This window comes from Manihot esculenta, chromosome 14 (genome assembly GCF_001659605.2).
Source record: "Manihot esculenta cultivar AM560-2 chromosome 14, M.esculenta_v8, whole genome shotgun sequence".
Lineage (NCBI taxonomy): Eukaryota > Viridiplantae > Streptophyta > Magnoliopsida > Malpighiales > Euphorbiaceae > Manihot > Manihot esculenta.
Genome location: NC_035174.2, coordinates 4,533,259 through 4,559,385, shown reverse-complemented (window position 1 = coordinate 4,559,385; position 26,127 = coordinate 4,533,259). Strand labels below are relative to the sequence as shown.

The window sequence follows — 26,127 nt, the reverse complement described above, 5'->3', positions numbered from 1 at the left end:
AACAAAACAAAACCACCACACATCTCCCGCTAAGGAAATTGGAGGGAAAGGCACATACAATAAAAAAGAAACCTTTTCTCTTCTGTTTGAAGGCAGGGGAAAGGAAAACAAGAGAAAAATCGACCACCAAAATTTGCAAACCCAAATAGCACTCCGACAAAAAAATGCAAATTTTCGCTATCATTGGTTGCTCCTTCCTCGACCTTTTGCCTTCATTTTCTCTTTCTTTCTCCTTTCTATAATTTTATTGCTTAATCAAGTAGATATAAAAATCCTTATATAATTGACTTGTATTTAAAGAATTACAAGCAAAAGAGATATTAAGTAACACAATATGTAAGCTGAGTTCATATGCGTTAGTAAAATTTTCATATATTTGTGTTATGAATTTATATGAATTAATTTAAATGCATATTTTTCATATCAAAGCAAAGACTTAGAACCAATCTCTCAATAAATATAAAACAAAATATTTGACAAATAACTAGCTGCAAAACAAATATATGAAAATAATGCAAACTGATAATACGGATTTAGGCTTCTAAATTTCTTTATAAAATCAATTCAAAATTTCAATTCGATTGAATTAAATTTTGTAAAGATTAAGCAACTATATTACTTTTTTTAATTAAATAAAAATATAGACCACATAAATATTATCCTAATACAACACATGTTGGTTAAAACACTCATTTCGGGCACTGATTAGTTTACTTTTTGGTGTCTTGTTGCGCTCAATTATTTACTTGTGACGCAAAAAATTTATTATAAAAAGATGTGAACTTAAAATTATTTGCAAAAGTAATATCATAAATAAGAAAAATTTTAGTATATTTAATATTTTCATAATTAATATTAAGATCAGATTTTGAAAGAGAAAACAAATAATATGCAGAACTCCACTTAAAAAAATATATATCTAAATTATTTATAAAACGACAATTATAAAAGTTAGATTGTATTACTAATTGTTTCACTAGTTTATTCCTTTATTTTATTTTGTCTGATTTTTACGTTATTTAATATCTTTACTAGTGTATTATCAAGGTTTAATTTAAAGTGGTAAATTTTTTTTAAATGAAAATTAAAAATTAAAAATTAAAAAACTCGAACATAAAATCTTTTAAATTTATTTAAGTACACATATTATCAGATTATACAACCAAAAATCTTCTGTTTACGAAAAATATATATATTTATTTTATATTTTAATATTTTTATTTTGATTATAGAATTAAATTTGTTAAGTAAATAACTTTATCAATTAACATATTTTATTTTTATGTGAATTGATATTGTTAATTTAAAAATTGTATAGATCGATTTATACTTTGATATATTAAAACATTAATTAATTAAGATTTTATTTGTTAATGAAATTGATATGACACATTTAACTATGTTACGTATAAAAAATGTAATATAATCATTATTGTATTATGAATTTAATTATTTTATTTAATAATATAAAAAAATTATGAATCATAATTATTTAAATTATTTTTTTCTGAAAAAACGATTTTAGAATAATTATTTGCAATTAGATAAATTACTTTTTTTTATCATTATATTATACTATAACTATTATTTGTTATACACTTTCATATTTTTCTAATTTATCCGTAAAACAACAAACTAGAGAAGGGCTAATAAATAACTAAATGAAAATTATAGTAAAGTTGAGTGATGATAATTTTAATAATTGTAAAATTGAAGACAAAATAATAACTTATCTTAAGAAACATTAAGGTTTTTATTATTTATTAACAGTCAATTTTGAGTAAATTTTTAAATTTGTAAATATCTTCGTGTATTTTATATATAAGTATTAAATATATTTATCTTTATAGTTTTCTTATTATATGGGGAACAGTGTAAAGTTTTGAAAGACTAAGGGAACAGATGAAATTAAGTGAAGAAAAGGGGTTACCAAACAAATATTCAAAAGAGTAGGATGTGACAGATAAAGAATTAGGGTTTAAGGTTTTGGCACCCACTAATCTCCTTTCTCTCAGAAGAGGCGCACTTCAAGAACAGTATCATCAACAATGCCGCGAACAACCACTGTAGAGTGCGCTGGTTGCCCTCCGCTTCGAGCCTTAACTTTCGATACACTTGGTCTAATTAAAGGTTGCTTTTCGTACATAATCAATTTGTTCTGATTTTTTTTTATTTTGTTGTGCATAAAATTTTGACATTGAATCACTCTTTAGTGGTAGAGTCTCGTGGTGATCGAGGAATCCCTCAAGTGGTAGAGAGATGGGGTAATCCAGACGCCTCTAAATGCGTGCTTGCTGTTTCTTTGGATGACAGTAAGAAAGACCCTGTATGTGTTCTGTTATTTGCTTCTTCTTCTTCTTTGTCTACCTTTTTCCCCTTTTAGCTGAAATTGAGAAGCAATTTGGTCAATGTTATTTTATTAAGGAATTCTGGGAAATGAAGCTTACTTCTGTTTGTGTTGTTTGCTATAAATTTTATTTTATTTTTTCCCGTTTCTGGAGTTTAATAGCATAAACGGGAATATTGCTGTTGTAATGATGGTGTGTATAATTTTGCTTTATGCAGTTATTAGCTGTTGCTAGGAAAAGCGGTGTGGTACGTTAGCCTTCTTTCAACTTTGAATATCGAGACCAGACTTCTGGTTTTCAATTATGGTTAGTTGTTGTATAGTCTTATTTGAAGCTTCTCTTAGTTAATACTGTGCTTGTATGTTTGCAGATTGAAGTACTCAATCCACTTAATGGTGAAATTGATGTTTCCATTTCTAATGTCGGTGATGCTGGTGCTCAACCTGAGGATGATGCTGTTGTTGGTTTGCATTTTCTCAAAAGACAAAGATTATCCGGGTATTGCTATATTTTATCATTTTGGAAACCAAACAATGTAAAACTCGTGGCTAATAGTCTAGCACTTGGTCAATGCTGATATCTGTGGTGTTGATTATCTTTAGGTCATGCACTTTGCTTACATGTACAACTAAAGGAAATGCAAGCATGAGGTGCATTGAAGTTACCGGTTTGACTGCAGATAATGCCAGTACTGGTGCTTCTAGAACCTGGAAAGTTTGTGCTTCTGGTAATATTTTATGCTCTGAACTGGATGGAAATGAAAACTATGCTTTATTTGGAGGGTGAGTGTTGTATAAATTTGCAATATAATACAAACATCAAACTCAAACTTCACAAAAATTGAGTGAAGTGATGAATGGCTTATTTTCTTTGATTCAGGAAAGCTGTGGAAGTCAATCTATGGGATCTAGAGAAGTGTTCTAAGATTTGGACTGCAAAACCAGTAAGCAACCTTATGCTTCCTCACCTTTTATTGTTGCACAACAAATTTTGAACAGCAAATTATTGTTGAACAAGGAAATCAAATAATTTTTTTTTTATTTCGTGTATTTTGGCCCCATATTATATCATTGTCACCTTCTACAGCCCCCTAAAAACAGCCTCGGTATTTTTACTCCAACATGGTTTACATCTGCAACATTCCTGACTAATGATGATCACCGTAAATTTGCAGCTGGCACCAACAGCCATCAGGTAATCTTTCATACAATGCTTTCTTTATGTTTAAAACCAAGTATCTGATATAAAAGCTCTGAAAGGAAGCACCTTGAGGATAGCTGTGTAATAAGTAAATATTGTTATAAAATGTCTTTTGATATGATAGTCTATAGTCTGTACTTGTACTTTGTTATATGCCTACTCAAAGCAGTGTTGGTTATGCTGGATGTGGTTGCTCCAAAATGGTGATATATTTAGAATGTTTTGTTCTTGCATCACACTCCTTGTTGTTCTTATTGTTGGGAAGTCTGCCCTGTTTATTGTATGTCTTGAAATTGTTACATAACATGTGAGATTGTGAGCATGAATTTTCTATCTAGGTATGATTTGAAAACAAAAAAAAATTCTCAGAGAAATGAACTTCATTGCTGTCACTTTTCACCATACTTTTTCTTGAGCCACAAACCAAAACATATTTTCTGATGCTCCATGTTATCCCCTTCCATGTGCAAGTGAGGATATTCTTGCTACAGTATAATTGCAATTCTGGTTGTCCTAACAGGTTCGTCTGTATGACACTTCTGCTCAGCGCAGACCTGTAATTTCATTTGATTTCCGTGAGGCCCCAATTAAAGCAGTCACTGCAGATCAAGATGGCCACACAATATATATAGGAAATGGGTCTGGTGATCTTGCTTATGTTGACATACGCACAGGTACTTGAATATTTGACTCCATTGGTATACAGTGATCTGCTTTAATTATATTTTTCTTTTTGAATTATAACAATGTCAAGGAGTAGTAATTCAGTACATGGTCTGGTAGAGCAACTTCATCCATCCATTTTTTTTTTAAAGTTTTCAATGGCAGTGTCTGGACTCTGAAAAGTACATTGAACCTATCCTTGATCTTCTCTGTAATAATATCTGTATAGGTTGTTCTGTACAGGTAGTTAGGGTCTGGCTTTATGGTCTCTTTCTTTAGTATGCTTGTTTATTTGTTTTCCCCTTAAGCCTTCTAGTCTTTTTAATCGTCTATTACTCTTTGGTGTTCTTTGGAGTAGATATTGTTGTCTCTCTCTTGCTTCTGTTTTTGATTTATCTGTAGTTCAAATGCTAGTTTTCTTTCTGATTGTTGTGTTAACAGCAATTTTATTTTTCAGGGAAATTATTAGGATGCTTTTTGGGGAAGTGTTCTGGTAGCATCAGATCCATTGCCAGGCATCCTGAGCTCCCTGTGATAGGATCTTGTGGTGAGTTTGTTGCTTAACTTCCTCTTTTCTTTGGTGATATAAACAAATATGTCTCTTGCATCACGCTTGTGTTTAAGTTTATTGAACTCTTAACATTCATTTTTCTAGGGCTGAATTTTGTTCTGTTCTTCACTTTTGCTTTTTTAGGTCTTGATAGCTATTTGCGCTTGTGGGATATAAAGACACGGCAACTTCTTTCAGCAGTATGTTCCTGGACTTCATTTCTGTTATGATCTATGACACAACTAGTTTACAGCTATTATGGTGTTTTTCCTAGTAATTAACAGTTTAGCATGAGGATTGCACTAATAATCCTCCAAAAGCTCAGGTCACTAACTTTAGAAGGATAACTATTATTATGTGAACTAGTTACTCATCCCTCTCCCCTTCCTCCTCTCACAATATACGATGTGAATGCTTGAAAAAGAATAATCACATAAAGGGAATTGGAAGCACTGTTAAAATTATTCCTTTGGGTGGAATATGAAACTACTACCAGGCTTTGCTGGCTCTTCTATATGTTGTCAGTTCATATTAATATTATTTTAACAATTGTTAATTGTGAATTCTAGTTCATAATTTAGTGTTTCCTGTGTGGTGCGTAAAATGTACGGTAATTGACTTTTTACTTCCTGTGCTTTGATGTTATTAATACTTATGTTCCTCTAATAGCTTGAGAAGTCCTTAAGGTTTAGTTTCCTCAAATACTGTGGTTCCTCCGACTATTTTTAGTTCATTAGCTGTTAAATACTTTAGTAAAAGATCAGAATCCTTGTTGAAACTAGCAATTTTATTGATATTCTACTTTATTTTGTCAAAAAAGAGGGATAAAAGTGTGAATAGTGGCAAAACTCATGACAAAACAATACTTACCTGAAATTTTATCTCATTTGACTTTGATTAGTGGATATATGCTGAAATACACTTAGAAATGGGTGAAATGACTAAAGAGTTTAACAGAATCAAATTTTAGGCATTTTTTTCAATTTATTTTTATAAATAGAGGGATGAAAGATTTAATATGACAAATCCCATGGTTGAAATAGTAATTTTCTCAAAAATATACTTGTTTTGAGGAATTTGATTTAATTAATTCTCTTGGTTTGAGTCAGCATGGTGTTATAAGTTTTTATGTCAAGGTGGAGTTAATTTTTTGAATGTGGTTTGTTTTGCAAATATGGTGATCTGTTACAATTAGGTTGTTGAATAAACTATATTGTATCATTCTTGCAGGTTTTCCTGAAGCAGCATCTTACTAATGTTGTTTTTGATTCCAATTTTACTGACAGAGGTCAGTTTTCCTTTCTCTCTGCATGGCTTCGGAAATTATTTTCTGGGGACAGTATTTACCTCACTTTCATTTTTCATGGTTGGTGAACATGGAGTGACAGGAAAAGTTGTTTGCTAGACCTGGGTTTTGGTTTAATGAGTAAATGACTAACTATTGGCAGAAACCAAGAGTGAGAATGGATTGTGACATAGGATATGTGGTTTTAGGAACTGTTGCCTGCACTTGATATTTTTTTCTTCCTTGCATAGGATATGTGGTTTTAGGATTCACGTTTTCTTGTGGCTTTAGATATCTGTATATCTTGTCTATCAAATGCACTGTGAATGGAATGAAAGATTGGGGATGCTAGTTTATTCCGTTGGATCATGTCTAAATGATGCTATTTGTTGTGTTCCTCATGAAGAAAAATTGGTCTGCTTTGTGGAGAAGAATGAAAAATGATATGTTTCCTCGGAATTCCATTCTGCCAAGCTTTTTATGTTCAATGAGAAACGAGAGACTATCAAAAATTGTTTCTTATCTAGGTTATTTTGGAGCTTCAAGGTTGTCTAAATACATTTGGAGCTTTGAGGTGGATCTTGTGTTGCTTAAAATTTTATCAGAATTTGAATGTGACTTTTGAAAATACTTGGCCTAGCTTTTGTCTTTAATGGTATATTTTTGTCCTGAAGTGCAATTCTATCGATGATTATTCTAGTCTAGTTTTTCTGCTTATTGTGTATCCCTTCAATGCAAGCAGAAGTTGCAGTGGAAGCACAGAATGCGAGTGAGATCCAAAATGAGAACGAGATGGGAACAGTGCCTGCAAAAAGAAGCAAAACATCTAAAGAAAAAGGAAGCAAAAGGAAGGCATCTAAAGAAAAAGATGGAAGCAAGAGGTTAAAATCCAAGGAAAAGAGCCACTGATGAATGGCAATTTTTGATTACCTGCTTGTACCATGAACGTGGTGAAGAATGGGATCATGCACTGTGATTAGATGGTGCTACAACAGGATCACATGGCCATGGTCGTGCAACATTTTTGCGATCCAAGTGGCAGGGGAACACTCGCTTGCCTTTTTCTGCCGTTTGTACTTGAATGTAACAAAATCATTTGTGCGATGAGTCATTAATGCAATAGATTTTGATCTCTATCATCTCTCGTTGATTTCAATTGTAACAAGAAATTGCGTCAATTTACTTTAATAGGCAAAGTCAGTTTCTACGAAATTCGGTGATCCCATGTTATGGCATTTTTGTCGTATTTACAATGTCTATAATGTTAACCTTCCCAACCAAAATACAACACATTAACAAATAACTGATGTGAACGAAATGCAAGAAAAATGGAAGTGAGACGGCATTCGTTCAGCATAACAAGAAATTTTGGCATCCTCGTGTAATCGTCGGTACAACATGATAAGCATCAGAAGGGGATGAGCCAAATAGTGAAACTTGTGGGTGAATGATTGCAACAAGAGTTATTAGCAAGTTGAGGCTAGTTTGGTGGTGTGGTCGGTTGTGCGTCAAGATGTCGGCTTATCAAGTTAGCCCATACCACCTATATTACTTGCCCCTGATTTGTTCAGGATTAATTGCTGCTGATATGTTCGGGGTCTAGGCTACAGGATTGTAAAGGTATTCTAGGTCAGTTGTCACAGTATTCTTCAGTAGCCTATTAAACCAGAAACACAATCAGTTGCCAAGGAGAAAATTTTACCTAGTGAATCCATGAGTGGATTCTATTTTGGTCCTACTTATTTTACATTACAAATCCACATGGACTCGGTCTAGATAAAAATTTTTATTGCGAAGCCCAATATTAATGGTGGTTCAGTTTACGAAACAAAGAAGGGTTGATAAACTTTCATAGCTACTTAGCTATGCAGGAAACATTAAACCAGTACATCGTGAATTGCAGTTTATTATACCATTCCCATAGGTTATCATTCCATATAACCATATGAAAGAATAAGTGACAGGTGCATCACATCACAAAAGCCGAGCCTCACTTCATTAACTAGCGCATTATTATGCCACTAAAATGAACTGCAAGTTCTTTCAAAAAGTAACAGACAAAATTAACATCATTTTCTCCACAAATCCAAATAAGAATCTCGGTAGAACAGGGCAGCAAACGAAGCAGCATTAAGTTACTCTGATGAGCCTCTCTCTTTTTTATCTGCCTCCGACGATAGGTACCTATGTTAAGGAAGAAGACGTTAAATAATGTTTAATTAATTCGTATTTCTTTGTGGATCAATTGTCACCAACAGATCGACTGCATCCAATAAAAATGAGATAACATCAAAGGGCCAATGACTTCAAAAAATTATGAACTGCAGATTTGTAATTTTGGCCTTAAATTAGAAAATAGAGGCCATACTTTGGAACTAAGAATGAGACATCAGAGCACAATAGATTATTTTGAAGCTCATCTCATATTTGCAAATTCACAAAAAGTGCAGGCTTTTTTCAAGTTATCAGCCCTAACAATAAATTGATACTACAGGTTTGAAACTCCTCCCTTTTCCAGAAAAAAAAAGAAGGATACTAGACACCCATATGTCTTCAACTTAAGATTTCTAGCATGTTGAGAAGAAGGGTTCTAGTCTACCATTTATCTGTTTGCATGTGATAAATTAAAGGAAAAGCAATCACATACCACACTAAATTTGAACGAATAGCATTCATCAAATGACATCTGAAATACCATTTATTTATTTCAAAGATCTACTTTATTACATTTTATTTTCTGATTACCAAAGACCTCATTCATTATTAATAACAAAAACTGTTGAAATTTTTCTCAAGCATGTATTACCAAGTGAGGCAGCATTTGAAACAGGTTATTATCTAGTGGTGGAATAGTGGAGGTGTATCTCAGACTATGAACTCTTTTACAGTTCATGAAAATATGTCAAGAGACTGGCCTATCACAATTTAACCTAAAAGAAATTTTCTTTGGCTGAACAATAAGCGGGAAATGACTATAATACTTTTTAATTTTACTCCAAATGCCAGGAGGATGATAGACGACATATTGTTATGGGGAATTAACAGGGCAATTTAACACAAATCACATGCAAAGCTACTCACCCCTGGCCCTTTGCCCAACGGGAGAGTTGATAGAGTTGCACAGTCTCGTTTGAAGCATGGCATGCTAGAAGTAGATAGTTGCGAGGTTGTACCATCCATGCAAACCTCATGAACAATGCTGAATAAACACACATAGCTGCAGCACCAATGAAGGTTCTAATCATAGATATTTAGTAATTATTGAGAAAAATTCACATTCTGTTGAAACTAAAAATTTTACCTCCTGTCATATTTCCAGAAATCATCTCTGGGGGTTTGTTCATGTCCACCAAGCCCTGTTCAGTAAGCCAGATGGAATTGTAATAAGGTCAGAAAAGCAGGAATTGTAATAAGGTCACAAAAGCACGGAACTAGAATTTTTTGTATGATCAAGAGTATTTATAGACATGGAACATATTAAGGGGTATTCTGTATAATATAAAGACATTGCAGTAAGACATACAGCAACTACGAATCCCCAGTTGGCAATAGGGCCCCAGAAATGAGTTGTTTTTGGACCAACTGGACTGTTCAAGAATGCTCTAAATGAAGCCATATTAAGCACCTCTGTAACAACTGCAAATCAAATTAGATGTCAGATAATCCAACAATTAAAGATTCCAAGATGAAAAAGTTAAAAGAGGAAAGAAGTATGAACCAGATTCAGTCACAAAAACAAAAGGATAAAAAGTCCATCACTTTTCACATTGAGGTTAAAGTGGGAGAAAATTCTCCGTACATCACAGGAAAAGGACAAATGCTACTGGAGCCTTTCTTTGGTCTCACTAAAAGTGAAATGCTCATAATGTTTATTCCACCCTGTTTTTTGGTTACGTGATCAACATATGGCAATGAATAACTTGGTTAGGACTTAAGAGTAAACAACTTATAAAACTGGAGGAAGACTTTCCAGCTATAACAAAGAAAGCAAGAACATTTTTCCTTCTACTTCCCCATTCATTCACTTCTAGAGGCCACTGCTTAGCAGTCTAAACTAATATCCCAAGACAATAACTTTAACTAAAATTTCACTCGAAATCCATCGATTAAACCTTTTTTTCCCTTCTTTCCAGTAGAGCCTCATCCAATACCACCCGTAAATTTCATAAATTATCCAACAGAGCAATCAAAGAAGTACAATTTGATCACACACGTAAGAAAGCCAAAAGGAAAAAACCTAAAGAAATGCTAACAACCCGAATTAATCAGTAATTAAGTCTACAAGCTTACGCAATTTTAAGTAGATTCAGCTCCTAAAATATATTTCTAACTATAAATAACGACGATGTGCGTGTTCATTTACATGCATATGCGAAAATATAAGGAGATGCCATCGTGGAAGCTTACCTGAACGGAGATCGTCGGATAATTTAAAGACGGTGAGTAATGGTATTGAAGCGAGAAAAGAGTGGACTGGGGAAGAATTGGATGGTTCGGTAGAGTGCGATGCAGAAAATGCTTTTGAGTCTGATTTGGTGAGGTCGATCCAGGGAAAACAGTTACTTCGTGTAAAAGAAATGAATAAAAAGAAAAAAGGGCAAAAAAAAAAAAAGAGAAGAAAATTACTATTTAACCAACTTAATAAAATAGGAAAAATATAATTTCCTTTTAATAAAATTACAAATTTGGTTATATATGATGTGAAAATATTTTGAATTAATAAAAAAAATTGAAAATTACAGCTTCCATTCGTTTTTCACATTTTTCTCATTTATTTAATTTCCGTTATTTTTTTCATATTTCTTATTTATTTATTATTTAAATAAATTTAAGAACTTACATTTTTTTCTTTTTCTTTTTATATTATTTTCAAAATAATTTTAAATTTAAAATTCTGAATAAACAAAATAAATTAATACTCATATCTATAATTTATTCTGCCCTCAACTTATTTATTTTGTTATTGAAAAATAATAAATAAAAAATTTAATATTTCATGATTTATTTTAAATTTTCATAGCTGATTAATATACAACTATATTATCAATTAAAACATATTTAAATTATTTTAAACCAGCATGTTTATTTATCTTTATTTTTGTTTTGTAGCAATCACTATTTTATATTTATTTTAAAATATAATTAATCAAAGTTATGCTAATTCACATTTTTGGTTTCCTCATATGAGTTTATTAGAAAAATTGACATATTTATCTGTATTTATAATCGTTTACTTTAAAAATATAAAATTATCATTAATTTTATAATTTATTATAGAATTATTGAAAATAGAATACCACTGTTGAAAATAAAGATGTTGTGATACAACTGTTAAAATTTAAAAATTATAAATTTAGAGAAAATAAAAAGAGTTACATTCTCATTATAATTATTCAGTATTATTTATAGATAAATCTTTAAAAAATTAAAAATTTATAATAAATATAATAAAAAATTAAAAATTTCTCCAAAAACTAATAAATATTAATAAACGGTCTCGTTTATATAATATTTATTATCTAAATAGACTTTTAAAATTTTTCAAATACAATAAACTTCGACTCATCAAATGAAATCTTATATTGTCCAAGAAATATTAATGCAAAAACTTGACACAGTGATGGAAATCTCTGTCCAAGAAATGGAAAATTTTCTTTTCCCACTCGTTCGCAACAAATGAGAGGAAATAGTAATACTGACCATTTTGAGGTAAATGCTTAAAAAGCGGTGGTGATGGCTTCTTGTTCGCACCATGTCTGGTTTTCGTATTCATGAAAGAAGAACATATTTTTCTTGTGATCTCTTTCCAACTCAATTTCCACGCGAAAACTACCAACAACTTTTCTTGGTTTTATAGCGAACACAACAGGAAAAAACAAACAATCTGCTGCTTTTTCAAGAAGAACATCTCATGGCGTTTTCATCAACCAATTCAAATTGGGTTTTACATATTCTTGTTCGGATTTGTGCCATGTTGTCGCTAGCCTGCACCTTCTCTGTGTTGGGTCATGATTTGTAATCTATCAAATTTATGCATTCCTGAAAGCTTTTAGCATTAAGATAAAGAGACATTTTTTCTTTTTGGCTGCAGCAACTGCGTCAAGAGCACTAGGATTACCGCTGATGGTGGAATCACAGATTGCGTTGAACTTTGATATTGAGACAAGTATTAGGAGAACAAACTTTCCTAGTGATTTCTTGTTTGGAGCTTCTACTGCTGCTCTGCAGGTATCATGTTCGTGTTTATATCTGTATGCATAATTAGTAAACAAATGCCAATGCGTATAAACGTATAACTTCATTGCGCAATAGATCGAAGGATCAACCAAGAGTGAAGGGAGAGCGCGGAGCATTTGGGACACCTACCTGGAAAACCACAGAGGTTAATCTCACTTTTATTTATTTCCCATATCATAGAGTCTGTACCAAGTCTAGAAATGGTGATTCTCAGCATTTGCAAGTATCTTGCGCTTTTTCTTTCCTTCAGATAAAGTGATTGATGGAAGTAACATGGATACTGCAATTGATTCTTACAAGCGCTACAAGGTGTCTTTTATCTATCTGTCTTTTGCATAGGAAATTTAAATGTGACCTTTGATTTTTTTTTTCTTTTAAAAAAAATTACTTAAAGCTGTTTTCTTTCTGCAGGAAGATATGGAGCATCTCAAGAACCTTGGAGTAGATGCTTATAGATTTTCCATCTCCTGGACCAGGATTCTTCCCGGTATGTTTTGGTCTTATGTTTATTCGAAAAGCAAATTATTGATATTTTATGTTTGAACGAATATGTGTGTAGATGGAACTTTGAGTGGTGGGGTGAACCAAGAGGCAATTGATCACTACAACAAGATGATTGATATGTTAATAGAATATGGTAAATGCCTAGTATGCACTGTTCATATGAAGTGGATTCCTCTTGAATAGTAAAACCAACCCCTCATTTGGCTTTTGTGTTGCATGTTTACTAATCATGCACACATAGGTATCAAACCTTTTGCGACTCTGTTTCACTTTGACTCTCCTCAAGCCTTGGATGAGAAGTATGGTGGCTTCTTGAGCAGTTCAATTGTGTAAGTACAAACATTCATATCCATGTGAAGTAAGGTTGAGCCTCTCATATTCAAGTTAAATGCAAATATAAAATTACTACTTTATGGGTTTGCAAATGAATTTTAGAAGATTCACCAGTACGTCTATAACTTGGGATGACAGGACTTAATGGAGTTTGTTCAATAATTTCAAACTTCAACTTTAATTTGAGCTGAGCTTAAGTTAAGATCATTGAACCTAAATTTTAATTTCAGCCGAGGTTGCGTTCAACCCAATTCTATACATCCCATTTTGCAGTCCTATTCACTGGTGCACCAAATACAAGAAACAATAATAACTGAGTTTGTTAATGTCCCTCCTTTCCAGGGGTGATTTCCAGGACTATAGTGAAGTTTGTTTCAGAACTTTTGGAGACAGGGTAAAAAATTGGATTACAATCAACGAACCACTAATGATTGCACAGCTTGGCTACGACCTAGGGATTGCTCCCCCAGGCAGGTGTTCAGGACGAGCCAATTGTGAAGCTGGGAATTCATCCACTGAGCCTTACATTGTATCCCATAATCTTCTACTCGCCCATGCAGCTGCCGCCAGGCTTTATAAAAACAAGTACCAAGTGAGTAATCCCTTCAACAGCGTAAATCATCTTAATTAATCAGCATATTATTTGATTCTATTATGCAAATCATTTCTTTTTGCAGGCAAAACAAGGGGGAGAAATTGGAATTTCCCTTGTAGGGCAATATTATGAGCCCTATTCTGAATCATTGGATGATAAAGCTGCACAAGAAAGAGCTTTGGACTTTCAGTTGGGATGGTTAGAGAGCATTCCTCACTTAATGGAAAATTATGTACTGCATGTTAGTTATTATTATTTTATTATTTTAAAATATTTTGCTTGATGTAGGTATATGGAACCATTAGTGTATGGAGATTATCCTAATATCATGAGAGAATTGGTGAAGGACAGGCTTCCAATCTTCACCGAGCATGAGAAGAAGCTAGTGAAGGACTCTTTTGATTTTATTGGCATAAACTACTATACGTCAATTTATGCCAAAGCCATCCCAATAGATCCAAATGCTACGCATACCAGTTACACTGACGACCAATTTATATATGCCACAGGTGTGGGCTCTAAACCCATAATCAACTACAATTATTCCCTTAAATCACATGTCTTCTCACTCTTCATAAATGCTCTTCTTCCTGTTTTGTGATTGCAGCAGAGAGCAAAGATGGAGAACTTATTGGCCCAAAGGTAAGAAATATGATCTCCAACACGATCACGTTAGTTATATATATCATATCTGTATACGAATTTCTTTACATTTTTGGTCATGTTTAGTTTGAAGGGATGAACATTTATGTGTACCCAGAAGGACTTCAGAAAGTATTGGAGTTGATCAAGGAAAAGTACCAAAGCCCTAAAATCTACATCACCGAGAATGGTACAAAAGCCTCCTGTTTCTTCAATTTCTTGCATAGTTTTAACTAGCTAAAAATGTCTTCATGGCTATTTCTTTTTTCCTTTTGTAAAGCAACAAATTTATTGCTACGTTTGTTTGCAGGGATTACTGAAGCACGGAACGACAACCGTGGACTAGTTGAAGCATTGGATGACCTGCATCGAATTGAATATATTCAACGGCATTTATATCGAGTTCACAAAGCAATCAAGTAATTTTTTTTTTATTAAAGTTTAATTATCACTTAAAGTCTTTCTGCAAATCCACATTAGTAACATTTCTTTTGGGTTTTCCAGAAGAGGATGTCTAAGCTAATTCTTGTTTTACTAATTGTGTAGGAATGGGGTGAATGTGAGAGGATATTTCTACTGGAGTCTGTTTGATTCATTTGAATGGTTAGGGGGCTACACGATAAGATTTGGGCTCTACTATATAGATTATAAGGACAATCTTAAGCGTATCCCCAAAGTTTCTTCAATGTGGTATCATCATTTCTTGCAAGGTGGTAGAAAGCAGGCATATTAACTCCACTCTACTTTTCATTACTGTGATATCTGGACATGGACTAGGATACAACAGTATAGAGACACAAGACAAAAGATACAAGTCACAGAGTCCTTGAAAGATGGGAAAATAGATGTATACGGCCCATGTAAAATAGATGATTTGTTGTATTGAATGTTGTATAGTCTTTTCCATTTGAAGAAACGTGGATTATGCTTTATGGTTTATGAAAATTACAAGAAAAGTCATTTGCTTGGATTAAATGACTATTGTCTTGGATTTGGTCTCTTTCCCTCTGCACTTGTCGAGGTATTCATCTCCTTGCTTCTATAGCTCCCATGTTTCGGCCTGGCTATGATTTAATTGCTGCTCGTGGATTTTCTGTTGAGTTGTGTACAGGAAACTTTATTATGCATTTTCATGGATAATGCAAAACAATTTTGCACTTTCATGGATACAGGAAACTTTATTATGAACAAAAATGATATGCATGAGTTGTGTACACTTGATAATAAGTACAAAAATGGTATACAACTTCGTGTCATTTCATTTGAGAAGATCAAAAAATGGGTGTGCTGTGCTTGCACATGCATTCAGGTACTGGGTATGCAATTACATCTCTGTCTCTCTTGTTACTTCTCGGCTCGGGCTTGCCCTTTGATTTCCTGTGAAGCATCCTCACTATACTTCCAAATTCTGTATCTGAAAGGGAAGAATCTTCATAGAAAGGAATCATTGCTCGCTTGTTCGGTTTTATGCATTTCCAATGTCCCACATAGGCACGGTGGCCCTGTCAACACAAAACTAGAGATTCAGATTCTTCTTGTGCTAGCTAAACGATCAATTTCCTAAAGTGCAATAGTTACCTGCATGAGCCTCCCCATGTTTCCCCCATGGGATGGCATAAAGACATTGCTGCTTAATGAAACAACATAGTCAATGGCAGCCATAGCCGAGGATTTTTTGAGATAAGGTGAGAGTTCTCCTTCTCTTGCCAGCATGTCCTTGGTCACAAGATTTTGATATTCTGACATAAGTGGCTGCAAAGCTCGAGTACCACCAAATGGCTCCCCTCCTGCAATGTATATTCGTGCATCCCTTGGGGCCCCTAAAGCCTTTAAAAGCCTGCAGTACCCCAAATCCAGCGATTTGTCTAATTACAGAATAAGAAACCTGCTCCATACAAATTCAAGTTTATGCTTATGGCTCACCTTGCTATTTCTAATGCATTGAGGGGACAAAGACCAGCGAGTCTTCGCTCAGTGTAGCTCATGTTTAGCCTTCCAGTCAGGTATTCGGGTTGAGACTCCCGAACTTCAGCAATAATTTTGTCGTATTCTGGGCCTAAACCAGTGAGACATCCACTTCTGACCCAGACATCCTTCTCCAACCGGAGATGGAGGGCAATATATGGACCTTCAATCCACATCCTCCTTGCAAGCCGATTCCCTAGTTCCAGAATTGGGGCGGCAAATCTGAGCGCATGGAAGGCTACCTAAAAAATGTACAGGGCGTACAAGGAAAGGTAAGATTACTTTTTTTTTTTTTTTTTTTTTGAGAAATTCCTTGCTGATTCTTTTTTTGATGGCTGCTCTGTCTTACCTTGCACCGAAGTTTCTGTAGATCAGGTGGCAGATTCTTGGAGAGCTTAGAGGCTAGCCCTTTCAGTACAAGAAGACCTTCTTCATTCAGCTGCATGAAATCATTAATAGGTATGTAGTAAAAATGATCATCCCAGCTAAGAACAGCAGATTTGAGTATCTTAAACAAAATAAAGGACGGAAAGAGTACCTTTCTAGAGAATTTGGTACGGATCCAAAATGGTGAAACATCATTAGGAATCTGATGTTCAATGGACTGTCTGGACATCAAATGAGTGGAGGGAAGAGATGATACAATTCGTACATCAGCTTGTAAAATCCTCTTGAAAAGTTCTACGTCAAAAATATCAGAGAATTCGCTGCAATTTATCAAGACAAGAGATTTGTAAAATAACCTATACCATTCTAGATCAGAGATCAAGTTGACTAAATCATATTACCTGTCATCGCCCCAAATCAGATTAACCTGCAGAACTGGCACAACCAGAGCTACTTCAAGAATTCTCGCAATAACAACAGCATCAACAATCTGATTCCTCTGCTGGTTCACTCCCCCTGAGACTACTGCCACCAAGAATTTTCTCTTCTCCTTCGAAATTCTTGCAGATGCCTTTCGGTATTTGATACTGAAATCCAAGCATGGTTTGTACCCTTCCCCATCAGGCTGCGCCCAGAACTCTCTCTCTTCTTTCGACACATTTCCAGTAACCCCTTGAGCCGGTAATGGCATCATAACACTCTTCGCTAGTCCAGGCTCATCATTCACATTCGAAGAATATCCTGAAGAAAGAGAAGCTAAAAGCACGTTTGAAGTTGATCTGGAAGGAAATGAAAGCGGAGATGAGGGAGAGATGAAAGAACATGAGACTGAATCTCGAGAAATGGGTATGAAGCTGAGTATGGAAGAACCCACGAGAGTGAAAAAAAAGAGAAAGAGAAAAAAGAGAGAGAGGGTTCTTGTGGTCGCTGTGGAAAGTGCAAAGAACTTGGTTTGGTTTCTTGGGCTTTTTCTTGGGGAGAAGAGAAGAGATGTTAATGGAGAGGCAGAGACCAAGTGAAAGACGGGTGATGGGGTGAGTGTGAAGAATGGGTTCTTGGTGTTTCTTGCTCTAGCCATGGAAGCTTTGCTTGAGTTCTCTGCAACTGGAATCTCCTCGAGTTCCTCGATTCGGTTGTGAATCTTGAATCAGTTCAATTCAATGAGATGGAGGGGATTTCCGTTATTGATTTTGAGGTTCAAAGACTAATATACCCTCGATTTGATGAGGAGTGGGGAGTAAATCCAAAGGGTGTTTTGATCATAAGAAGCACTTAATTGGGGACAGCCGTTATGAGAAATTGGAATCGGTTGGTTTTCCCGGGTAAACTGCAGACATAATAAACTGAAATGAATTTGCATGCCCAGCTCCTCTACCCAAGGAGAAAAATGGAAAATTTCTTTATTGAGTCTTAAGTTTGTTTCGCACAAAAAAATATTTTAAGTAAATAATTTTATTATTTAATTGTATATTAAAAATAAAAAGATATTAATAAAATTTATATAAAAAAATATAGTAATATAAATAAAAATTATAAAATATAAAAAATAATTTTCTTTTTAAAAAAGAGTAAAGACTTTTTTTTAAAATAGTTTTAGTCCTCTTTAATCAGGATTTTGTATTAGTATTTCCGAATACCTAAAAAATAAAAAATATGAAAAATATTTTTGTAAAATATATTTTGTATTTTAATGAAGGACCTGAGCGGGCAGGAGACCAGAGGATAAATTCTCCGAGATTTGGGCTTTATCCCATAAGTAAGCTGGACTCGATGCCCACAGTCCAAGTGGAAAGGCGAGCGTTGGGCTCTATATGAAAACCCTGGTAGCCCGTGATCTCCTCTTCCAAAAATTTTATGAAAATGGCGAAGGAAGAGACTCACAGTCAGTGATGGAAGCTGTGTTGTCTCCGGTCTCTCCTATAGCTTTTCACGCCGTTGATAACTCTGATTGCTTCCTTTCTGCGCTTTTGTTTGTTTCCCTAGAAAATTTTCCTTTTCTGTCTTGGGAAAATTAATCAAATTGTGGACTTCTATCGTTGGTTGATTTGTTTAGATTGGAGTTCAGCCATATGGAGGTGGTTTACGGCATATATGGTTCGATCGTGAGGTTGATAGTAAGATAAGAAAATGATTGCTTCGTTCCTTTTTTACAGCGTCTGGTTAGAATCGAGGAGCCCATTGTGCATTTCCCCACACTGGCAATTCACTTAGACAGGTTCCTTAATAAATAAATGTACTTCGTTATGAGTTGTTTATGGGTTCATATTTTAGGATTGCATGCTCTCAGCTTTGATTTTGGCTTTTTATGTTGAACAGAAACGTCGATAGTGATGGGTTTAAGGTGAAAACTCAGATTCATCTTGTCCCTGTCCTGGCAACTTCTGTCAAGGTAATCTTCATATTACAGATGCTTTTATATGAATATACAATAAAAAATAGAAAAGAATATAATTTGTTGTCCAATTACAAGTTAATCAGTAAACATGTTCTCTTGTCTTCGCAATAGGTTTTACTATTGTTTTGATGTTTGCTTTTCTTTACTTGATAATTGTTTTTCACTGGTAGAGTTCAGCAAAGTGTTTACCAAATCGGTCCTGACTCCTGAATCAATGGAGATCAAACTGATGGGAAGAAATCTACCATTCACTCAAAGCATCTCTCACTTCTACTAGAGGTTGGTAACTTCCGGAGAAGATTGTCTTCTTTTCTTTTTGTTTGTGTGAGGAACAGGGGCATAGCGGATGCAGCCGTGGTCATTGAGATGGTTTCGCTTCTAATTAAACAAATTTGGGTGTGTTTTGATGGTGATTTGTTACATTTCTTCTTTTCTGTAGATGATGGCAAGTCATGCTGGCTGCAAACATGATGTATGTGATTTTGAATTTCTTAAGGTCCTTCAACTCAGACTCTAAGGTGCTCCGGTTTCTGATTCTAAGTTTTTAGGGGGGGGCAATCAATCTAATTTCTCAGGCTTCAGTTTGAAAATTTTGAATTCTAGTATATAATATATGTCATTTCATGCTTCTGAATGACTGAAATTGTAGAAGTGTTGCCTCTAAATATCTTGGTTAGTATTTATGGATTTTCTACAGTTGCTCATTCTCCTAGACAGGGGATCTAATATCCGTTGAACCAACCTGTAGAATCTGCATATGCCATCGATACAAAAGATGGGAGATTCTCATCCAACTTACTTGCATAGTCTTATAATGCAACTCTAATTCAATAATGTGTGTGCATTTGTAAGCATAGTTTTTTTTTTCTTTGAAAGTAACTCAGAGGAATATGACATATGTTATTTATCATGGTAGCATGAAGATAATCATCAGCCCAATATGCACGTTTGGCTCGTGATCAAGCACAATGCAAATCAACGCTATGCAACCAATTCAGTCACTTCCTATTTAGGGAGATGGCACCAAAGCACAACCTTCCTGTTCAGGTCAGTTTTCTCGCCGCCTGCCCTTTCCCCTACTACCACAACCCACCAAAAATAAAGTAAAATGATTTACAATAATTCTGATGGAGGTGCTATTATTTCGTTAAACTGAATTGATTTTGTTTACTTTTTAGAACCAAGCATAATTACATCCATTTCGATCTCTATGAGACCTTTTTTTTATGCAACATATGATTTCTGATGCTTGAACATTTTGATATTGGAGGATGCGCAAGACACATTCCACCGCCAAGAACACAAATTCCACTCTGCATAATTTAGAAGAAATGAACTAGCAATAGAATACAAAAAGATTTCAACTTTGAGTTGCTTGTGGTTTCAATTACATACCACAAGTTATTGTCATTGACATGAAAGTTTGTATTGGAATTAACCCCCGACTGAAGTAATCATTTGTGAGAAATTACTACGAATGCAGTATTAGTGGTCCTCAATGACATGCCTTGTGGTTCGACCATTGCTCCAATCCTAGCATGTGGTGTGAGGATTCGTACGGTTGATGCATGTGCCCCACAATTAACGATGTACAGTATCGGAGAGATGTGTGCAGTTGATGACGTCAAGCATTCCTATGAGTATTAAGGCTTTCTTCCAAGAGGTTCCTCAGCTGGATGCAAAGATCACAGTTGACGCGTTGGTCTCTGGAGCCTTGAGCCTCACAAAAAACGTTGTTACATTGCCGATTGCGTTGTTGATGTTGCGACGGCTTTCGAAAATTGAAGTGCAAGTTTATATTTTAATTTTAAAGCAATATGAAAAATGCTACACTAGAAAATGACCTCCGTTGGTTGTGGAATGGTTCCCCCCCCCCCCCCCCTTTTATTATTATTATTATTATTATTATTAATTTTGTAATTATGAGCACATAGGAAAATTATTTCATTGAATATTGAGCGAACCTTACAAACCATACGGTCGAATGGATTCTAAAGATTTAAGAACGATCTGGGATAGTAAAGGGTATAAGGGATTTGTGTTCTGCCAATCAATAAAGTAAAGAAGCGGAAGAATGTAGATCAAAATGATAAAATGCCGAGAAAATTCCAAGACAAATATATAAATTATAAAGGAAACCAAGCAGCTTCTCTGGTTACCAGCAAGAATAGAAGATGAATGCGGTACAAAATAGATCACTTCAATCACTCAAAATATGAACCAGAGTTTTTGCGTCCTTATTTTATTTGAACTCAGAATTTGCGGTCAAAATAAAGGAGAAACAAAAGGATAATCATGTGAAAGCATGTTTAGAATACATATGAGAACAAAAAACCATTAAAATTGCCGGAAAAATCAACCCATTTGTGAGTATTAACGATCCCGCTTTACGAGGATAGCACTTTCTGAACCTCAGATGTGACCTCTTTTGGAGGTTTCTCCGCACGAAGATCCGCAACTACACCCCTGTTCTTATAATAATCGATTACCTGCATTTCAAATGTTCAAAACCCATCATATTTTCAGAGCGAGCGACTAAAAGACAATACGGCATAACTGGACAAAACAGCAATGAATCAACACGACAAACCATGGTGATTGAATTCTAGGAGCACTAGTAAATAACACATGAAAGGTAATTCACATTAATAATTTCAAAGTGTCATCACAAGCTAGACAAACAAAAGCTAAGGTAACAGTTCAAAATACAAGGTAAAAGTTGATCTAGCTTGATATCCAAATGACCAATTAAACTATGAAAAAAGAGCTAATTTCATATTCTCATGATAATGCATGAAAACAACCCTCATCTTAATGGCTGCAAGCAAACGTTCCAATCACAATTGATTCAGATTGGCTATTACCAATTTTAAACTTAAGTCCAAAGAGCCTTGAAGCCTATGCTAAGACAGGCCAAGTGGCCTAACCAAGAAATGTGTTTTTCCTTGTGTTCACTTAAGATGAATATCAAGCTGCACCAAGGAACATTTTGGTTAGTTGTCCGTGGCTAGAAGCCGGCGCCAACTATTTGCTCTGCTATCTCTTCAATTGGTATTATGATTTATGTATATAGATTACAGTAAGCTATTTGCACTTCTCAAAGGTGCAAGATTAATGTCCTAATCTGGCCCTTACTCTTGCACCAAGGTTTCACAGGCATATTTCTTCTAGCCTGCAAACAACTAGTAACTAGTGCAGCACTTCATATACTATTGCACAAAACTCTCTATCTTATGTCACCAAAACTAATGAAATAAATTGAAAGCATACTGGTTCAGTTTGCTTGTGAAATGCCTCAAGTCTTGACTTAAGAACCGCTGCAGTATCATCTTTACGTTGAATCAAAGGCTCTCCAGTCACCTTCAAGAAAATAAACAAAACGATGGAAGTTTGTTAATGTGCTTTCAACTGCTAATATACTACAACAGAGATGCAGTGATCACCAGGTAAGCATATAAAATCAGAAATAGTTGACTATAGTCTAAGCTACACTCAAACACAACTTTACTGATCCGTGATTTAAAAAAATTGGTAGGAAATATACACAAAGATAAAAGTGTGAAATGGCATCCTACTAATGATTTTGAACAAGCTCTAATAAATCTACCTTATTTGTAATATTGATGTCTTAATAAAAACATTGATGCTGTAGATAAATAATTGATAGCATGACCACTTTCATCAAACTTGGTAGATGGCATGAAACTTCTAAAAACTTGAACCAACCCCTAAACAACCAATCAGGTAAACTTCCTGACAGTAAAACTATACAGGCAGGGAATTGCCTCAGACACCAAATAAAACTTGTCATACCATCCTAAGCCTAGACATAAATAATGGTACTAAATTTAAAGACAAAAGCAAAGGAGCTAGCACTCTCCAGGAACAATTCAGAAAGTACTATAAGGGACCACTTTATATGTGTAATAAACAATTAACTTGTTAATCAGTTTCTTTTACTCTAAATTCTCCTATTATCAACGCATACATCCTAAAACAATTAATACATTTTTCACAACCAAAATATGTCAAATGAGAATCATGCATGTTGGCTTACATCATCTATGCCAGGAACATTGGGAGGTGAAAATTTTGTATGATAGGTTCTACCACTTGAAGGATGGATCCAGCGACCAGTAATTCTTTCCTCCAAAATTACATCATCAATTGCAAAATTGAGCACCTTATCAACTTTAACTCCCTGCTTTGCAAGCATCTCATCAAGCTGGACATAATCACAAGACAGTAAGGTTAGGAATGCACCATAGAGAAATCAGTTGAGCAATCAACAAAACCATAATTTAGATGCATATATATATATATATATGATAAGAGTGGCACCTTTTGTGCTTGGACCACAGTTCTAGGAAATCCGTCAAGAATGAAACCTTTCTGGCATGAAGGCTTCTTCATTGCTTCATCAATAATTCCAACAACCAAGTCATCAGATACAAGTTCACCCTGAGAAATCCACAAAACACTGAATTAGCAGACTTCAGAAATAATAACGAAGCAAGAGCACAAGATGGATATGGAAAATAACAATACATAAGGAAATTTAACCTTGTCCATAGCCTCCTTGGCCTTAACACCAAGTGGGGTTTTAGCAGCAACGGCAGCTCTCAGCATATCACCAGTAGCTAAGTGGCATAAGCAGTACTCGTCCTTAATAATTGGTGATTGAGTACCTTTACCAGACCCAGGTGGACCTGCCAATCAAACTACTAAAGGTTACAATACGAAAATATGCATTTACTGGTATTGCTCAGTTGCAAGAATCATATGCAATAATGCAACATATTAACTATTTCCATAAGATACATGTGCTGGATAAGAACCTAAGACAAAAAGAATAAAGTCGACAAAAGTCACCCTAAGATTAAAAAATAAAAACTGCAATAGTAGAAATAGTATATTGCGTTGTCCATGTAAATCTAAAAGAAAAAAAAAACAGTATTCTTTGTCCAATTATAAGGCAATCAGTAAAGGGAGTTTAACGAAGAAAGACAGCTGTTTTACGCTTTGCTTTGTTGTAATTTCTGCTTTATAGAACGTCCCTCTGGAAATTCCATCGTTTTACAGAAATATCCGAAGAGCATAATCTTGCCCATGCTTACCATAAAATAACATGGCCTGAATAAAAAGAGGCCTTCTTTGTTTTCGTTCATTATTAAATCTTATTACAAAGCCTAATTCATCATGAATACAAAAAAAAAATTACATACATTTGTGAATACTAACATATTAGGGAAATAAAATCCACCAAGGGGACAAAAAGCTCGTACTTGACTATAGCACAATCCCTTCCAATATCCTCAATTTATCCCAGCTACCAAGCAAAATATGTAAGCAAATTACTCAGAACAAAAAGGACAGCCAATTAAAGGATCTGAATGCACCGTTTAATTTCACAGAACTAATTCAAAGGGAAACAGAATGAACTTGACATTGAAGCTCATGTTATAAACGCATAAATGTATTGTATATGCAGAGAGAGAGAGAGAGAGAGAGAGACCGATGAGAATGAGGCGCTTATCAGGTTTAGTGGAGCACTTCATGCGACGGAGGAGCTCTGTCATGAGATCCACAGAGGGCACATCTTCCAAGTTCGAGGCTGAGATGCTCGCCATTGAGTCTAAATTTTACTAGTATTCCCGCGTACCACTTCCAAGCAAAACGCAGAGAGAGTTGAATTTCCGCCTGGAATGTGGAAGGGGTTTGGTGCTCAATGCTTTCAGTTGTTCGGACCTTCCAATGCTTCAAATTCAAGCAGTGCCCCTCTTACCAGTTTCTGCCCATTTCCTCTTTTACCCCTTGACTTCCTCTTTCCCTCCTGGCCGTCCCTTGACCCTCAGAATTAATTAAAACAAAGGATAATTACTGTCCTAATACCCTAATAAATTAAAATACTCTTATAATTTTAAAATTATATTAAAATATTTTTATTTCGTTAATAAAAAGATTCATTAATTTTTTATTAATTTATTAATTAAAAGTAAAAATAATTTTGATATTATGTTTCTGTATTATTCTGATTAACTAGAATCTACTTTAATTTTAGAATTATATTAAAATATTATTATATTTATTAGCTAAAAATACATTTTATTAATTTCTATTTATTATTAATTTATTAATTAAAATTAAAAAAATATTAAATAATTCACTCACTATTTATTAGTTTCGTCAGTGATTGTAATTTTTCACAGTCTGTTATTAATTATAAATCTTTATTTTTTTAGAGAATTATAGAAAAAAATGCAAGAAAATATAGAGATAAAAAATTTTTAAAATAAGTCCAATTAAGCTTTATATTTTTATTTAAGAGTCACTTAAATTAAATTAAATTTTTTTAATTAATTCAACCCATATACTTTTATTCAAGAGCCAATTAAATTTTAATTTGATATAATATTTTTTTAATTTAAATTTATTATTTTTATTAATATGAAAATGTTTAAAAAATACATAGAGATAGTAAATAATTTTAAAAATTATAAAAATAATATTTTATTAATAAAAATAATATTTTAATATTCAAAATGATATTTTATTGTTAAAAATATTATTATTTTATACTTGAATTTATTTTATTTTTAAGTAAAAGTATATGGACTTAATTGGTAAAAAAATAATAATAAATCAAACTTTATATACCCTTTGAGTAAAAGTATAAGGACTTAATTGAATTTATATTCTAAAATTTTTATTTTTGATTAATAAAGACAAAATGAATAAAATTTAATAAGTATTCTTAATTAATATAATAAAAATATAAGAACATTAATCTTAAAATTATATGGATATTTTAATTATTTAAAATAAATTTAGCGATAAAAATAAATAACGGATATCTTTTTAATTAATAGAATAAAAGTATAAGAGTATTTTAATATAATTTTAAAATTATAAAAATATTTTAATTAATTAAAATAAACTATATTCACACAACCCTAATTATCTCTAAAATAAAACATAGAGTATATTTTTTATGCATGTATTCTCGGCATTTTAAAATTTTTT

General features: G+C 33.8%; 5 protein-coding genes and 1 long non-coding RNA gene across 13 annotated transcripts; 3 read left to right on the top strand and 3 right to left on the bottom strand.

Annotated features, from left to right (window-relative positions):
• Positions 1-1,939: 1,939 nt before the first annotated feature.
• LOC110599979 (WD repeat-containing protein 74) lies at positions 1,940-7,258 on the top strand. Of its 2 annotated transcripts, XM_021736631.2 has the most exons (12): positions 1,941-2,130; positions 2,214-2,326; positions 2,566-2,595; positions 2,719-2,846; positions 2,951-3,130; positions 3,228-3,291; positions 3,435-3,542; positions 4,069-4,222; positions 4,669-4,758; positions 4,906-4,961; positions 5,992-6,049; positions 6,789-7,258. In XM_021736631.2, exons 1-12 carry the CDS (start codon positions 2,049-2,051, stop codon positions 6,953-6,955), a joined length of 1,230 nt encoding a protein of 409 aa, XP_021592323.1. In that variant the 5' UTR covers positions 1,941-2,048; the 3' UTR covers positions 6,956-7,258. The 2 variants fall into 2 exon arrangements, with proteins under 2 accessions (XP_043806382.1, XP_021592323.1); XM_043950447.1 differs by lacking the exon at positions 5,992-6,049 and having other exon boundaries at positions 1,940-2,130.
• Positions 7,259-7,935: 677 nt separating this feature from the next.
• On the bottom strand, positions 7,936-10,614 carry LOC110599980 (mitochondrial pyruvate carrier 1). The gene is made up of 5 exons (XM_043950448.1): positions 10,454-10,614; positions 9,570-9,682; positions 9,348-9,402; positions 9,128-9,263; positions 7,936-8,230 (listed from the first exon to the last, which is right to left on the bottom strand). Exons 2-5 carry the CDS (start codon positions 9,660-9,662, stop codon positions 8,182-8,184), a joined length of 333 nt encoding a protein of 110 aa, XP_043806383.1. The 5' UTR covers positions 9,663-9,682; positions 10,454-10,614; the 3' UTR covers positions 7,936-8,181.
• Positions 10,615-11,916: 1,302 nt separating this feature from the next.
• LOC110599978 (beta-glucosidase 24) lies at positions 11,917-15,420 on the top strand. 3 transcript variants are annotated; one of them, XM_021736630.2, is made up of 14 exons: positions 11,917-12,051; positions 12,138-12,274; positions 12,359-12,428; positions 12,534-12,592; positions 12,695-12,770; positions 12,843-12,920; positions 13,029-13,116; positions 13,463-13,712; positions 13,798-13,913; positions 14,004-14,224; positions 14,326-14,357; positions 14,445-14,547; positions 14,668-14,776; positions 14,904-15,420. In XM_021736630.2, the coding sequence occupies exons 1-14, from the start codon at positions 11,958-11,960 to the stop codon at positions 15,088-15,090; spliced, it is 1,620 nt and encodes a 539-aa protein (XP_021592322.1). In that variant the 5' UTR covers positions 11,917-11,957; the 3' UTR covers positions 15,091-15,420. The 3 variants fall into 3 exon arrangements, with proteins under 3 accessions (XP_021592322.1, XP_021592321.1, XP_043806381.1); XM_021736629.2 differs by having other exon boundaries at positions 14,323-14,357; XM_043950446.1 differs by having other exon boundaries at positions 11,939-12,061; positions 14,323-14,357.
• LOC110630679 (O-fucosyltransferase 37) lies at positions 15,420-18,101 on the bottom strand. The gene is made up of 6 exons (XM_021778213.2): positions 17,111-18,101; positions 16,861-17,029; positions 16,672-16,761; positions 16,281-16,564; positions 15,936-16,194; positions 15,420-15,859 (listed from the first exon to the last, which is right to left on the bottom strand). Exons 1-6 carry the CDS (start codon positions 17,785-17,787, stop codon positions 15,629-15,631), a joined length of 1,710 nt encoding a protein of 569 aa, XP_021633905.1. The 5' UTR covers positions 17,788-18,101; the 3' UTR covers positions 15,420-15,628.
• A 385-nt stretch (positions 18,102-18,486) lies between these two features.
• On the top strand, positions 18,487-21,005 carry LOC110600297. 5 transcript variants are annotated; one of them, XR_006348607.1, is made up of 6 exons: positions 18,491-18,924; positions 19,026-19,098; positions 19,275-19,383; positions 19,544-19,600; positions 20,021-20,151; positions 20,588-21,004. It is a non-coding gene; the product is annotated as an uncharacterized LOC110600297 (long non-coding RNA). The 5 variants fall into 5 exon arrangements; XR_006348604.1 differs by having other exon boundaries at positions 18,492-18,924; positions 19,544-19,622; XR_006348605.1 differs by having other exon boundaries at positions 18,493-18,924; positions 19,544-19,576.
• Positions 21,006-21,199: 194 nt separating this feature from the next.
• Positions 21,200-24,880, bottom strand: LOC110630837 (adenylate kinase 4). Its single transcript, XM_021778437.2, has 6 exons — positions 24,620-24,880; positions 23,668-23,813; positions 23,446-23,565; positions 23,162-23,329; positions 22,375-22,464; positions 21,200-21,593 (listed from the first exon to the last, which is right to left on the bottom strand). The coding sequence occupies exons 1-6, from the start codon at positions 24,732-24,734 to the stop codon at positions 21,492-21,494; spliced, it is 741 nt and encodes a 246-aa protein (XP_021634129.1). The 5' UTR covers positions 24,735-24,880; the 3' UTR covers positions 21,200-21,491.
• Between the last annotated feature and the right edge of the window lie 1,247 nt (positions 24,881-26,127).